Source organism: Tetrao urogallus, assembly GCF_951394365.1.
Source record: "Tetrao urogallus genome assembly, chromosome: 6".
Lineage (NCBI taxonomy): Eukaryota > Metazoa > Chordata > Aves > Galliformes > Phasianidae > Tetrao > Tetrao urogallus.
The window spans coordinates 2,476,942-2,491,588 of NC_136819.1; the positions used below are offsets into that span (position 1 = coordinate 2,476,942).

The 14,647-nt window shown below is 39.5% G+C and overlaps 1 protein-coding gene across 2 annotated transcripts in view; it reads left to right on the forward strand.

Annotated features, from left to right (window-relative positions):
- The window catches only part of QSER1 (glutamine and serine rich 1), a gene marked incomplete at both ends in the record, with an annotated part of 32,374 nt that overhangs the window by 11,839 nt on the left and 5,888 nt on the right, over positions 1-14,647 (forward strand). Inside the window, 6 exons of one of the 2 annotated variants that reach the window (XM_079537605.1) lie at positions 763-875; positions 2,008-2,169; positions 4,366-8,052; positions 10,505-10,794; positions 12,284-12,400; positions 13,000-13,133. In XM_079537605.1, coding sequence (XP_079393731.1) covers positions 763-875; positions 2,008-2,169; positions 4,366-8,052; positions 10,505-10,794; positions 12,284-12,400; positions 13,000-13,133 — 4,503 coding nt within the window. The remainder of the gene's footprint in view (positions 1-762; positions 876-2,007; positions 2,170-4,365; positions 8,053-10,504; positions 10,795-12,283; positions 12,401-12,999; positions 13,134-14,647) is intronic. The other variant, XM_079537606.1, reaches the window with a different exon arrangement.

The window sequence follows — 14,647 nt, forward strand, 5'->3', positions numbered from 1 at the left end:
CTGCTGTGAAAATGTGTAGAGGTCATGGTACTGTTTCAGGCTTATCAGATCTCCACTGCCTACTCTTGTCATCTTAATGAAATGAAGTAAATCCAGTTGTGTTGCCAATTTTTATATTATGTGGTGACTTCCATGAAAGTTTCCCATGATCTCATGATTTCTGGCATCGAATGTTCCCATTTTCCCTTGTGCAGACTGACTGCCCCCTCATCCTAGGGGATGCAGAGGGTGAGTGAGGTCCCTCACAGCTATCTGCAGGGAGGGCTGTGAGTTTAGTGGTTCGTGTCTTTTGGCGTCTGGTTACAGCTGCGTTTTGAACCTAAGCAATCTCATGTGAACACTGAAGTATCAGCTACCTGTAATCTTAACATCAAAAGGCAAATTGTACTGGCTTAGGTTTTCTCCGTTTGGAAGTGCTGTACAGAGCTTGAAAGCGTTGGGATTTTGTTTTGCTTTCTGCCCTTTTTTTGGGTCTTTTAAGTTGGAAAACATTAGTAATTCTGACCAGGTCCTGATGTTGCTCGATGTTTAGTTTGCATTTCGTTATTTCTCGCATTATTGCTTGCGTACCAGCTTAGACACTTATCTTCAGCTTGCTTCCAGATAAGCCTGATCAAAACATGTTAATTCAAATGCCTAATTTCCAAAAACTGTAGTTTGTTCACTTGCTGGTGCTCTTGCTGACAACTTTGATAGTGTTGTAGTTGTACCTTTTCTCTACAGCTGCACGGTTTTGTTCATAATGTTTGATTTCTTCCTTAGCTTAAGCTATGGAGGAGGACATCCATCACATTCAGAAACAGATCTTCTTCATAGACAGACATACACAGCTTCTCATCAGCTTCCTGGATACTCTGCTACGCACCATCCTACTGGTAATTGTCTATATTATGAGAAAAAAAAAAAGTTTAGTTACTTAGTTTTAAGATTAATTTTTTTAATCGGAGGGATTATTAAACAGGTAGTAGCAAATGGTGTAAGGAAAGCTGATTTTGTAGTAAAAAGTTAACGGTTGATAACTTTTATTCAAATGTCCAAAGCAGGAAGGAAAACGTAAGGGGCAGATCTCCTCTGTAACTTACTGTGAGTCCTATGTTCTTGCACTCAGATGATGTCATAGGCAGAAGGGCCAGACGTTGAGTTTGCCTCAAAGCCAGCTGCAGAAGTCGTGCCACTTCTTTCAGACTAAAGCAAATAAAATAAATAATGCAAGTAGGAACGTAATGATGTAAGTACTTACATGTGCAAATTAAGACCCAGTGCTGGAGGGAAGGTTAAAAATGTGCATATACATGTGTAGTGTAGTGTCTCTTACCCCTCACTTTGCAACCCAGTTTCCAAGGGAAAGATAGTGAGCTTATGGTCTGCAGGTATTTGCAGGCTCTTGCCCAGGACTGATCAGCATGATGAGGGACTGGAATTGCAGCGAACATTCCAGGCTGCAGACCCTGTAATCTTTATAGAATTTTAGCTACTCAAAGCTCTGCAATCTATGCATTACTTCCCATCCGGCCCCGAGCCACCGAAGGGTATGGATAGCAGTTGTTGAAACAAGGAATGAAGCCAAGACCCCATTTCTGGTGTCAGTCCCACAGGGAAGTGCAAGCTGCTAGAAGCTGACAAAAGAAAAGATTAGTACAGGAAAGCTGAACCCGTTTCAGAGAGGATTCTGAATGTTTAAGCAATTAACATGTGAAACAGTGAATCTCATAATGAAGGGAGAATATTTATTGATTGACCTCAATATTAGTTCAGAGCATCATATTTAATAGACATTTAATAGTAGGTATTTTAAAATGTGTCACTGAGATCCGGTTTACAGGTGTAAAGCTGCAAAACAATCAAAACAGTGAAGAATGAATGTGCTTTAATAGTGTTGGTAATGTTTCATTGGTTGTTTTTAGTGGACTACGACTGGTTATCCTTTTTATTTGATTGAGCTTTTTATAAGAAGCTTATCTCAATTGTCTAATCACTTTGTTTCGTTTCCTCCTGGCCCCCACATAGGTCTTTCAGGAATTTTTGATACTGGTATGCACACCTCTGGAAGTAACACTAAGGAAACTTCAGTTATGAATTTTCTCTCTGCAATTGAGTCTCGCACAGCTCAGACAGCCTCTTCAGGATCTACCCTTTTGCCACAATTCAGGGCTCCTTCCTGGCAGACAGGTGAAAATTTTCTCTCGAAATATAATTCTGTGGTGACTGTGATTGAACGTTTGGGATTATTTAAGACAAAAATATCCTACCAGAAAAGGCTACATCTTCCACTTCTTTTCCATCTTGTAATTTAAAATCTCAAAATCAGTTAAATTATATTAATCCCTTAACAGAAGATGTCTAGGAGGGGTTTAGATGGGCAGGATTTAATTTTATCTAATTACTCAATTTCATTATCTGACGTTCTGTTTGCAATTAGCCTCACTCACACCTTAGCAGACTTCTTGTTCTTAGACTCCTGTCCTTGTCATAGTTCTTCTATTGGTAGAGCCACTAGAAGTCTATGGATAACTTCAGCCCATTTGTACACAAGTAATGACCAGGGTTTTTCTCAAAAAGCAGGTCTGAGGCGCATGTTGCATTGTGATCAGTGGTTTAATTCAAAAATAAACAAATCTGCCATCTTTCATAGCAGACTGACCGCCTTCTGTAAACTTCCCCCATCTGTCAAGCCTTCTGTGCAGAGCAGGAAACTTTGCATATTTGGAGCTTGCTATAGACAGCCACACCAAGCTAAGTATTGTCACTGCATCTGTGGTAGCTTCAAGTTATGCTTAATCTTACACAGAGAGCTACTCACTGATCTGACAGAAAACACTCTTCTTTTTTCCTCTAGTGGTGGGTTAGTTTTCCACTCTTTCAGTAGTAGGAGGAGAACTGAGAATCAACAGTTAATTTAGGAGTAAATTGTTCCCCTTCTTTGCCCTCTGGCTGCCCCTACCTTTGTGTAGTGGCAGTGATCAGAAAGTGAGAACCCACTCGTATGTGATGCTGCAGTTTCTTAGAGCAGAAAAAGAAATGCATTAAAACACTGCTTATACTTTCTTACTCAGAAAGACCTTATTGTTGACTTGCGAAAAATACCTTCAGTATCATATCTCTTCATATCACTGCATGTCTTGAACTGGAAAGAAGAAACAAAGGCCTTCTTTCGCAGTTTCATCTGACGCTTCCAAAGTCATTTTGTGATTAAGTTGCAGAAGTATTTTATAATGGAAATTGAACTCTTTACTGAGATATTTGTCACAAGACAAACTTTATTTACTGACAGATTTTTAAAGTTCCATTTATTCTCCAATAATCCATTACTAAAAGCTGTTTTAATTGTCCAAGAACTGAAATTAGTCAAACTATATCTGAGATTTTACATTTTTCCACTTCTCATGTATTTGTAAATATCTCAGTGGAAAGAGATTGCTTTACAGATTCTTTTAGAAGGAACTTAATCCTCTTTGAAAATAAATCTGCCTTCCTCATTTGCTTCCATATACTTTAGAAGTAGTACATAAACTTTACCAGTACCTGCAAGTCACAGGATAATAAAGGGAATGATATGAGTTGTTGCTCTGAGCACCAGAGCTTACAGAGGAGTTGTACACTGTCATTTCAGTTATATAATTGTATATTCTATTAGTAAGCATTTAAGCAAGTCTGTCATAGCAGTGTTAGGGTGCAAATAAATGGTGGAGTACCACAGAATCACAGAATTGTAGGGGTTGGAAGGGGCCTGTAGAGATCATTGAGACCAACCTTTCACTCGGACATCAACTTTCATTTAAGGAGGCTTACAAATAATTTATTTATTCATTCTATTGAAAGTTAAAGCCTTCCTGTTAAGAATTACATACAGCTGTTGCGTTATATGCTCCAAAATGGTGTTTCGTATAAAGTGAGTTACAGAAGTATTGGAGAGAGTGAAATTGCTCTTTTAATTCTGTATTACAATTAGTATGATGTAATTTTGTCTGTTTACATTATAAGTGTCCAGAGCTTTTAATCAGTTGTCCTCTATTAGGAATTCCTTTTGAACTCGAAAGAGCCTTCTGTTTAAAAACAGAATTGTTCTTGTACCATTTTTTAATCCAAAATTTGCATGATAAAGATGCAAGTTACTTTCCATGGGCAACCCACTGAAGGTATAGAATTTGGAATTCTTACTGAACGTCACTTCTTGTTTTTGGAAATTACCCACAGTAAGTGCTTCTCTGTGTATGTTTTTTTGTTGGAAAGCATATTGATTCTAGGAATTGTTATATTTGTAAGTGTTTAAGATCTTGCAATGAAATAATTTATCCAAATGCAGAGTTGTAACTTGTAAAGCTCCCTTACGTTCTTTTTCCGTTTATGTTTTCTGTTTCTTTCCAGGTATGCATTCCTCAACAGCCACAGAACTATTTGTTACTGGAGCGTTGCCAACCTCTGGAACCTTTCCACCAACATCTGCTTTATCAGCTTATCAGCATCCAAACACGTTCAGCAGTAGAAACTTTGCTACTACTCCTTCTCTTACTCTTCAAGATACTACTTTCAGTGCTACATCAAATGGCCTCTTAACTACCCATGATCCTTTATTACAGATCAAAACATCACAAGGCACTGTTCCAGCTGCTTTGACATTTGAGCGCCTTGGCAGTTCTGTTTTAAGTACCAGCGTACCACCTCAGTCATCAACATATCGTTCTGCTCAAGAGTCTGCACCCCATCTTTTGCAACCTCAATTTAGTTTGCTGCCTTCAACCATTGGAGGAGCTCAGCAGGTTTCTCAGGCATACAGCACATCTGTCTTTACTGGTTCCACGGCTTCTATCGATAGAGCACTTCAGCGAGAATGTAGTGTTATTAAGCACCATCAGCGGCCTTCAAGTACTCAGTCTGTTCAGGCTCAATTGACTGTTTCACAGCATTCCTTACACAGCTATTTAACGAGTACAAGTGGAATTAATTTTCAGGATACGTGCAGGCACTCAGCGTTATCCTGCAGTCCAGTTGGAGATGTTACTCAGGTGAGCAATGGAGGACCACAGCAGAAGACTTCTCAAGTCACAGTGGAACTTGCTCAGTCTTATGCGTCTGCAGTTCCATCACCTGGCTTTCCATCTGCTTCTGCAGCAAAAGTGAAAAACTGTTCCACAAAACAGCCTCCAAGGTCAACGAAGACCCCCAAACCTCAGAGCATAGCTCCCCCCGTGCAGACACAAAGCTATGCTAAAACTGCACAAAACCAGAGTTCTGTCATCACAGGCCAAGCACAGATCTATTCTACAGCACAGCTGCCAAGTCTGTTGTCAGTCAGCCAGTCTCAAAATTATATTTCTTCCCAGGCTCAGAATGTGCCACCTGTCAGTCACCCGCAGGATTTCTCATCTAGCAAGGTTGAGAAGCTGCCCACATTGTACAAAACATTGACTTTTTCTGGGCAGTCACAAACTATTACTTCTGATAGTCAAACTCTAAGTTACTCCTCAGATGAGCAAGTTCTGACTTCAGTTCCAAATGAGAACTACTCTCCACAGACAAGGGAACTTTCTTCAGTCAGCCAATCTCAGAGTTACTCTTCTAGTCACTCTCAGGGTTTATCTCCAGTTAGCCAATCCCAAGTTAGCTTTTCATCTCAGTCACAAGTTTTATCAGCTGTTAGTCCTTCAGAAAGCTATTCTTCAGGGCAGTCTTTAGCATTAACATCACCTTCTCTTCCCTTTTCTGCCTCTCCTCGGATACAGAGTCTTCCAGCCTCAAGTCCCAATCAGAGCTATATTTCTTTGCATTCTTCCCAGAACGCTCAGTCGCAAGAATCCTCCTCCCCGCAGTCTCAAAAGTTTTTGCCATCTGTCCAGTCTCCTCCTTTTGCATCCCCGGCTCATTCACAGGCACTGCAGAACAGCAGGCCTTCCTCAGACACAAAAGCATACGTAAAAAGGAAATCAGACTCTAACTTATATGCATCATCAAAACAAGAGGAAGAGTTGTCAATGCAGGATATGCAGGCTTTGCAACGACAAGCTTCTCTTGAGTCTTCCACCCAAAGGCTAACCGATGAGGAGATCGGTGCTCAGGATGCATCCTATCGGGTCACGAAAGCAGATGACCGATATTCTCAAAGCGTAATCAGGAGTAACTCTCGTCTTGAGGATCAAGTTGTTGGACTTACTCTTCAAGGAGCAAAAAAGGACGAGAGAATGGCTAATACTGTGGAACAGCTCTCCCAACATATTGGCCATATCACTAATTTAAGCCATGATATGAAAAAAACAGCTAATTTAATGCAATCAGCACAAGTAAATGTGAGTTCTAAAGAACTAAACCAGCAACATTCTCTTATGCATAAGGTACATGAAAGTAAAGCTTCAGAACAGCAAGGCCAGATCATTAGTACGACTCCGCAGGTGCCGCCCCATGCCTTAAGACATGGTCATCAGCTGTGTTTGCCTGGTGCACAGGTGCTTCTGGAGTCAACCTGTGACTTGCAGATTCTGCATCAGTCAATCCTGCAGTCGGGTTTAGGACAAGCAAAGGTACCACCGCAAGTGCAAAGAATACAGAGCCCTCAGCAGGTGGCGCATCCGTTCCTTCAGATGGATGGACATATTATTCAGAGCAATGGGGGTCATTCTCAGCAACAGCTTCATACCCAAAATTCAGAAGTAATGAAAATGGACGTTTCTGAGCCCTCAAAACCACTACAGCAACATTTGGCAACAAAAGATCATTTTACTCAGACAAATCAACACGATTCAAAAAACCAGTTTGTTTCTCTTAGTTCGATATGTTTCCCAGAATCTATGCTTCTCAGTGATGAGAGGAATATACTATCCAATGTGGATGATATCCTAGCAGCAACAGCAGCAGCCTGCGGAGTGACACCATCTGACTTTGCCAAATCAGCATCTAACGAAGAGGAGATCCGGTCTGTTGAAAACAGTGAGGAGTCTAAAACGCAGTTCCGATCAATGGATGTAAGGCACGTATCTTCTGGTTTCAGTGCCTCGTCTGCTGTAGTTGGAAAGCCAGCAAGCATCAATAATATTTCTCTTAATGGAGGCCAAATCACTATAAATCTTACACCGGTGTCAGCAATACAGACAAAAGCTGTGAACCTTAATCATCAGCACATTGACGCTTCCGATCAAAATGTATCGACACGAATGACCTCTCCCACGCTTGGCCCTGGTCAGGAAGAGCAAGAACAAAGTGCTGTCCCAGTTAAGAAACAGTCTAGCATCAGTCGTGAATCGGAAGAGGATAACAATGTTTCTGCTGATGGTACACTGAATGCCAGAGACCTAGACTTTGTTTCAAGCGGTAAGAGTCTAAGTGAAGAAAGTGCTGCTTCAGAGAATGATTTTAATATGAGTGGTGACGATGGTACAGTAGCAGGTAACCAGTCAAAGGGTCCATTGCAATCATTGCCTGTGCCCCAAAGTGGGGCTGAGGAAGAATGCCAAGATTTAAGTCAGGGGAACCTTCAGAAGAAGAAAAGCAAAGGAAAAAGCCAAAACAAAAATGCTGCAGAAGAAGACAGTGCAATTCAGAAACAGATAAAGAGAAGCGGACAGTGTAAACGTCAGAACTCGAGAGGAAACGACTCTTGTTTGATGTACTCTTCTCCTGTTTCTGAAAGTTGTTACGATACGTATCAGCATCAGGAAAGAATGAGGCAAAAAATTAAAGAAGTTGAGGAAAAACAGCCCGAAGTGAAAACAGGATTCATTGCATCTTTTTTAGACTTTCTCAAGTCTGGGCCTAGGCAACAGTTTTCAGCTCCAGCTGTGCGAATGCCGAACAGGACGAGGCGACCGGTTACCCACGTGGTTCGTGGCCCTTGCCTGCAGTCACCCGCAAAGCCTATGCCAGCAGCAGCACCTGCAGCTTCTGAGGTCACTGGAGAAAGTCCAACCAAAAAAGCTGATGAAGAACTTAAGAAAAATTTAGAAACACTGCCTTCATTTTCTTCTGATGAGGATGATTCTGTGGGAGGTAACCACGATCTTCAGAAGAGCATCTCTACTGCGCTGTCAGCCCTGGATGATTCTTCTGACAGAAAGAACAAATCAGGTAAAACAGTTGCTGCTCGTGCATACGTTGCTGGATTCTGTAGCTGACGGGGTGGAGAAGGGGATGGGGAAAGAAAAATCTTGGCTATCTTTAATTCAGGTAAATGTTTCGACTTACTTTGTTTTCATTTGAAGCCGTAATTAAGAGTTGTGTTCAAAAGCTGTGCTGAGTATGACTTAAGCTAATGTTGTGCACAGTTGGAAAATGTGTCAGTACATTTTTTCACGCTGCCTATGTAAAACTCTTCTAATGCTGAAAAACTACGTTAGCCCAGACTTGGAATTCTGTGTCTGTTCTCTCCTCTGTCTCAGAATGCTCAGTGTGATTGTCATCCCTGAACCTCAACAAACCATCACATCCAGTGGTTTTAAATGCATTTTCATAGCAAGAGGACTAGTGAATCACTGCTGTCAGCACAGGCTAAGTTCTTCCTGGGCAGAGTTAAATGTTTGCTTCCTATGATGCTCCAGCTGTACAGAAAATGTTTCTGAAAGCTTTTAAACTGAGCTGCTGAGTTAGCTAGCCATGTCTGAGATGGGAGCCCGTTTATTTCAGCAGTGTTAATCAGGAGTATTGTAGTTTCATGTTGATCTGTGGCTTGCAGAAGAACAAAAGCTGAGAAATGTTTTGGGCAGAAGGACAGACAGCAACCACCAATGACAGCATTGGTCAGTTTTCCATTTGTTTGGCTTTTCAGTTCCACTTGTATTACATCTGTGCTATATGTTACACTTCCTGCAGTCATAGCTTTTATTTGATGCTGATTTGTTTTGAGGTATTTTTGACATACAGCATATTTTTGCCTAACTAGATCTTGTCAGTGAAATTCATTTTCTCTGGTAAGCAATTAAAGGCTACCCGGTTGATCACGTAACTGCACAAGCAAATGTAAGAGAAATAAGCTCTCAATTTAAGAAGCATTTTAAAAAAGAAAGCAATGACTTTTTTTTCCACCTTGAAAGCCAAAATTTGGACAGCTCCATGGTTTGAACATCTCTTTCTGATTATCTTAACTGCGTGTACGGCCTCCAAAGGAAGGATTTTAAAGGTTGCTTTTTTTTTTGTTGTTGCATGGGTATTTGTATTTGCAAGGCTTTGTTTTACAGTGCTGTGATATCTTTATTATTAGTAAGGATGGCATATTTATGCTAGTAGATTCTTTAAATCAAGTTCCTGTTTTGTTGTACACAAGACTTTGTACAGAATACAAGATGCTTCATAATGACTTCTTTCCCACATGCTGGCGTTCTGTAGAATTTCTAGTAATTCCTTCCTCTCTGTGTTTGCACACAAGTGTGGAAAGACAAAAATTAAAATGCAGTCATTTGTGGTTAGTATGAAGTATATATATGTGTTTATTTGCTGTTCTGAAGAACATGTAAATATACTTGGGGAACTGATAATGCTGTGTCTATTAAAGCTGTGACAGTCTTCAGTGAACAAATAAAAATAACGTATTTCTAATAACGGGACGTGATGTATGCAGAAGAAAGTATTTCATGGCTTAGCAGATTTTAGTGAATTGATGTAATGAATCTTCATGTGGTATCCAGCTTCTGTATTGACGCAATAATTTGATATTTTACTTTTATTATTTTTTATCAAAATGTTGCTTTTTTTTCTGTTTGTTTTCAACAAGTCAACAACTGACAGTGATTGCAAAATAACTGTAAAATGGCCTTCTTAAATTTGAAGGCAGTTTTCTTAGTGAAATTAGTAATTACCCTGTGGCTTATTTAACTTGATTTCTTTTTGATTAGCAAATAAATGTTGAATCTAATGTGTATAGAAGAGTACTAAGTAATACCTAACAGTGTCCTAATTTTTTTTCGGGTGGGAAAGAATGATCATTTTGAAGGGTGGGAGTTTCCTTTGGCACTGAGATGTAGAGAAGAATTTATTTCTCTTCTCTCTATTTTCTTTCTGTCAGTTCTCAGTACTGCTGTTAACACTAACAGGTTGTCAGGGTATTACCCAAACTGCAACCTGAAACTTCCAGTTACGTTAGTACAAGATATAATTGATGAATGTTCAAAAGCTACAGGGCAAATGTTCTCATAGCTCATGTGTATTTCTCTCTCCTTAATCCAGTTTAAAAAGTCCTTACCTACCAGCAGACTGGAAGCACCATTCAGTGTTGTAAGTGTTGTCACACAGAGCACAGCAGTGTTTTTGTTGGACCTGCCTGTAGCTGTAAAGTTCTTTCCCCAGGCATTCTTTGTTGTTATTCCTAGATGCTGATAGATTTGAGTTGAATACAATCAGGGGTATATTAGCTACAACATTGTAATTTTGGTAATGGCTGAGTTGTGACCAAGTAAACAATCGTATTCAGCTCTTTGCACAGGTGTGTTGCTTAGAATGTATGCTTTTAATATGTATTGTAACAGAGAAAAGCAATCTAGTTCTCATCCACGTTGCTAATTCTTGATAACTTATTTATTTGCTTCAGAAGCTGAAAAAGTGCCAGTCGTTTCTGCTGCCTCCACTGCTGCCACAATAAAGCAGGAATTGCCACAGATGACATCTCCTGTAGTCAGTGTGCAGGAGAAAATGAGCTCAGCCGACTCCTTAAAAGCAGCTCAACAGGATGCTGGGACTTGTGACCAGTTAGCAAAAATCCAGGCGACTGTTGCAATAGAAGGAGGTACTGAGGAGGAGAACACGGACAGTGGAGGAGAGGGCATGTACAGAGAGCGTGATGAGTTTGTAGTGAAGATTGAAGATATAGAGACACTAAAGGTAATGTGAATATTTCCTGTGAGCATGGGGAAGAAAACAACCAAAATAAAACACCAGAAGACCTCCGTATTAACTTAGCTCCAATAAACTGCTGAAAGGGGGAAGGCTACAGATGGATGTTCTGCTCTGTTTGCTGCCAAGTTACCTTAAGGGTAACTTTCTAGCATGGGTTATGAATATATTTTTGAATGTACGTGGCCCATTTTATCCATAATAATGCAAATCTCTGTCTAATAGAAGTTACTTCTATTAAAACTTAAAGTTACTTTTTTATTTTTTAATATAACAAAATTTTTCCATAGGCTATTGAGAGGCTTTTTTTTAAAGATTGCATTGGGCTCTCAGGGCCAAGGTGCTGAAAAAATAACGCTGTTTGGTGGGCACTCTTGGAGTCGTCTTTTTTCTTTCTTGGCAGAGGTTCAGGTTTAATGGCTCTGTAGGTTTCAGTGGTTCCATTGAAATGGCTTCCACAAGCAACCAGTACAGCTTTCACAGGAGCTTATAGGAGAGTTCCTTACTGCCTTTTTATTTCTTACTGTCGTTCCATTTCCATTCTAGTGGATGCTTACCTTTTCTTTTGATCTTGTCATAGCCTGCAATTCTCGAATCAGTGCATGCTGGTATTTTTTATTACTTATCTGTGTTTATCCTCTCAAGCCAAAGTTTTACATTAATTCGTGTAGCATTATCAAGTTAGTGTCACCAGCTTTAAAAGAAAACATTCTCTTGTTGTTTATAAAGCAGTTCAGGTTTGGTGGATTTTTTTCTTCTTGTCATTTAGATGGTCCTTGGAAAGTACTTCTGTACTTGATTGTGTGTTTTCTAAAAAGAGTTTTTGAGTTAGTAATTTACGAATTCTCACTAGAGGTAATAATTTCAAACCTGCTTTCAACTGAATTTGTTTCTTTTTAAATTATTTGAATAAGAAAAGTCTTCCAAAGTCAATTCGGGATTAAAGTTGAGCTGCATAGTTCAGTTCACTCATTTGTACTGAATGCTGCTTTTTCATGTTACCATGAGCATCACACTGTAATATCATAGAGACTGCAGACTTCTGCTATGGAATTTCTAGGGACCATGGAAACTTTTCTTGCTGCTTGTTGTGATTTTTGAATTTTTGTTAGGAAAGTATTTAATAGAGCCAACGGACACCAAATTTTAAGGAAGTGTCGTGTTTTAAAAACTGCAGTTTTGTGACTCAGTTGCAGGATCTGCTCGTTCTGACACTGCGCATAGGCAGGGCTGTTTGGCACAGCTTCATCCTCTGAAGGTGAAGTCTGTAGACCGTTATGCTTACTGTAGTACATGGCATGCTATCTCAATAAAAATGGCATGTAATAAGCAGTTGGAATCTGAATTACCTCTGTTTCCATTTTATCCCCGGGTAACTTGCTCAAAAGAATAAAAACAACCCAACCAACAGTGCACAAACACACACATGACATAAGAACAAGTATTGTTATTAGCAAATAATTTTCTGTTCTTACAGCTTGCTTTGCAAACAGGAAAGGAGCCTCCAGCTATTTGGAAAGTACAGAAGGCCTTACTGCAAAAGTTTGTTCCTGAAGTGCGGGATGGACAGAGAGAGTTTGCTGCTACCAACAGTGTGAGTCTGAATGTTCCTTGGGAAGACTCTTGGCAACTAAATTCCTTGATGGAAGACTAGAAAGCAAAATAACGTGCAGTTCTGACACAACATCCTTAAAGCATCCTTACAAAAAAAAAAAAAGCTTTTATTCCTACTCTAAAATTATTTCAAAATATATAAATGGGTAGATTTGTACAGATTCTTGGCTTTGGGGCATGGATTCTTTGTTATTGTTGACTCGGGGTGACGGAACAATTTTTCACAACTGGAATAAAGTGAGTGGAGGCAGGCTTGTGAATCAGCTACTTTCTGTGGGAAGGATACATGTAGGGTAGAATTTCAACCTGTAACCCTTTGGCAGCAGGTAATCCTGATAGCAGTAGACCTGTGGTTTATCAAATAGAGGGACAAAAACAAAGCCCAAAGTACCTCTGGCCTCATTTTGTCATTATAAGCATTATTTGAAATCCATTGAATAATTCCTGTTCCTCAACTGCTGGGAGATGGCTCATCACTGTATGTGAACTGATTATTTTTAACATTGTTCTTACTATTTAATTATTAAACTAAATAATTCTGCTTAACAGAAGCACTTGAATGTTACTTTTTTTTCCTAGTATCTTGGCTATTTCGGGGATGCAAAAACAAAATACAAACGAGTGTATGTGAAGTTCATTGAGAATGCAAACAAAAAGGAATATGTTAGAGTGTGTTCGAGAAAGCCACGAAGCAAGCCTGTACAGTCTGCAAGGTATTTTATTTCAGCTTGCTTTTTATTGTCATATTGTTTTTGTATTAGGAACCTATTTTAATAAAGAAGGCTTACAACTCAGTGCTATTTTAATTCATCTTTGAGTGGAAACTGAAAACTGTATTTCGTTTTAAGAAACGAGGTATAAATTGCTGTTGTATCCAGACTTCCTTACCTGGAATCCATGGATTCTAATAATCATGAATTTCAGAGGTATTACAGCTCCGTATGCTGTGAGCTTTTGTGTTCTTTTGTACTGATGCTCAGCATGTGCCTAATAGAAGCCTACAGGCATAATGATTTTATTATTATTATTATTATTATTATTATTATTATTATTATTATTATTATTATTGTCATTTTCTCCTATCTTGTTGATTTTGCAAGTTAGATATGCTTTATAGATTGCTTTAGTGACCAACCTGACCCAGTACACTGTAAGTATGCTTGCAAAGGCCTTTGCTGCTGCGTTTTGTGTTGGCTGTACTTTCGCAAAAGATTATGGAATCTGCATTATGCAGCCTTTTCTGTGCTTAGTTCATTTCATCTTCCCACAGCTTCAGATGCTATCTGAGGCTTTTCCCTCTCTGTGGCTTTTCAAATTTAATGTAGGTGTTTTTTTTTTAATCAGATATTAATAAACGGTAATGAAAAAAAATAGCGTTGTTCTTTCAGGCAGTCCCTGGGTTTGTAAGTCCAGTTCTCTCAAAGAAGGCAGCTCCATCAGATAACTGATTTTATAAAATAATCGCAGTCTACTTAAAACTGCAGGGATTTGGGTACCCTTTTTTTCCTCTTGGAATACAGGAAACTGTTCCAGGACCTGTTTGTCCAGCACCCTGAAACAATATTGTCTTTTAGTCAAAATTAGCTTGTACCCATATTTTCTCTTTCCAGTACAGTTTTTTGACTCTTATTTCTAATTTCACCTGGTGTAGGGAACCTGCTTTGGCAGGGGGGTTGGACTCGATGATCTCTGGAGGTCCCTTCCAACCCCTACAATTCTGTGATTCTGCTTTTCCCTGATGTTGTTACTGCACTGATATATTTTGGGAGAGCCATCAGATTCCATTTTAATATCACTAAGCTGGATTAAAGCCCTTCCACATTCCTCTTCTAAGGCAGGCTTTCCATTTCTCAAATCATCCCGCTGTCATCTATTGCTGACACCCATTTCAGTTGGAAGTCTTCCTTTCCGTCAGATGTCTGGAATTCACAAGATTCCAGAAGATATCAGCAGCGTTAATAGTACATTTCACTGCTTTCTCATTTGAATGAGAAATTGCTTGGCACTTCCCAGACCTGTATTCATCCCATATTCTCAAAGCTGTATTGCATTGGTACTTAGCAACTGACTACATCACGCAGTTTTCTTCTGTTGTTTCCAGATGATGAGTTCTCAGATTATGATAAATTTCTACTGGTCCTAAAATACAAACTTTCCTGATTGTTTTCCTGTTTTGATTGCTAGGAATTGAAAGGGGAGGAGTTGTCTTCGTCCTCCTTGCAATCCT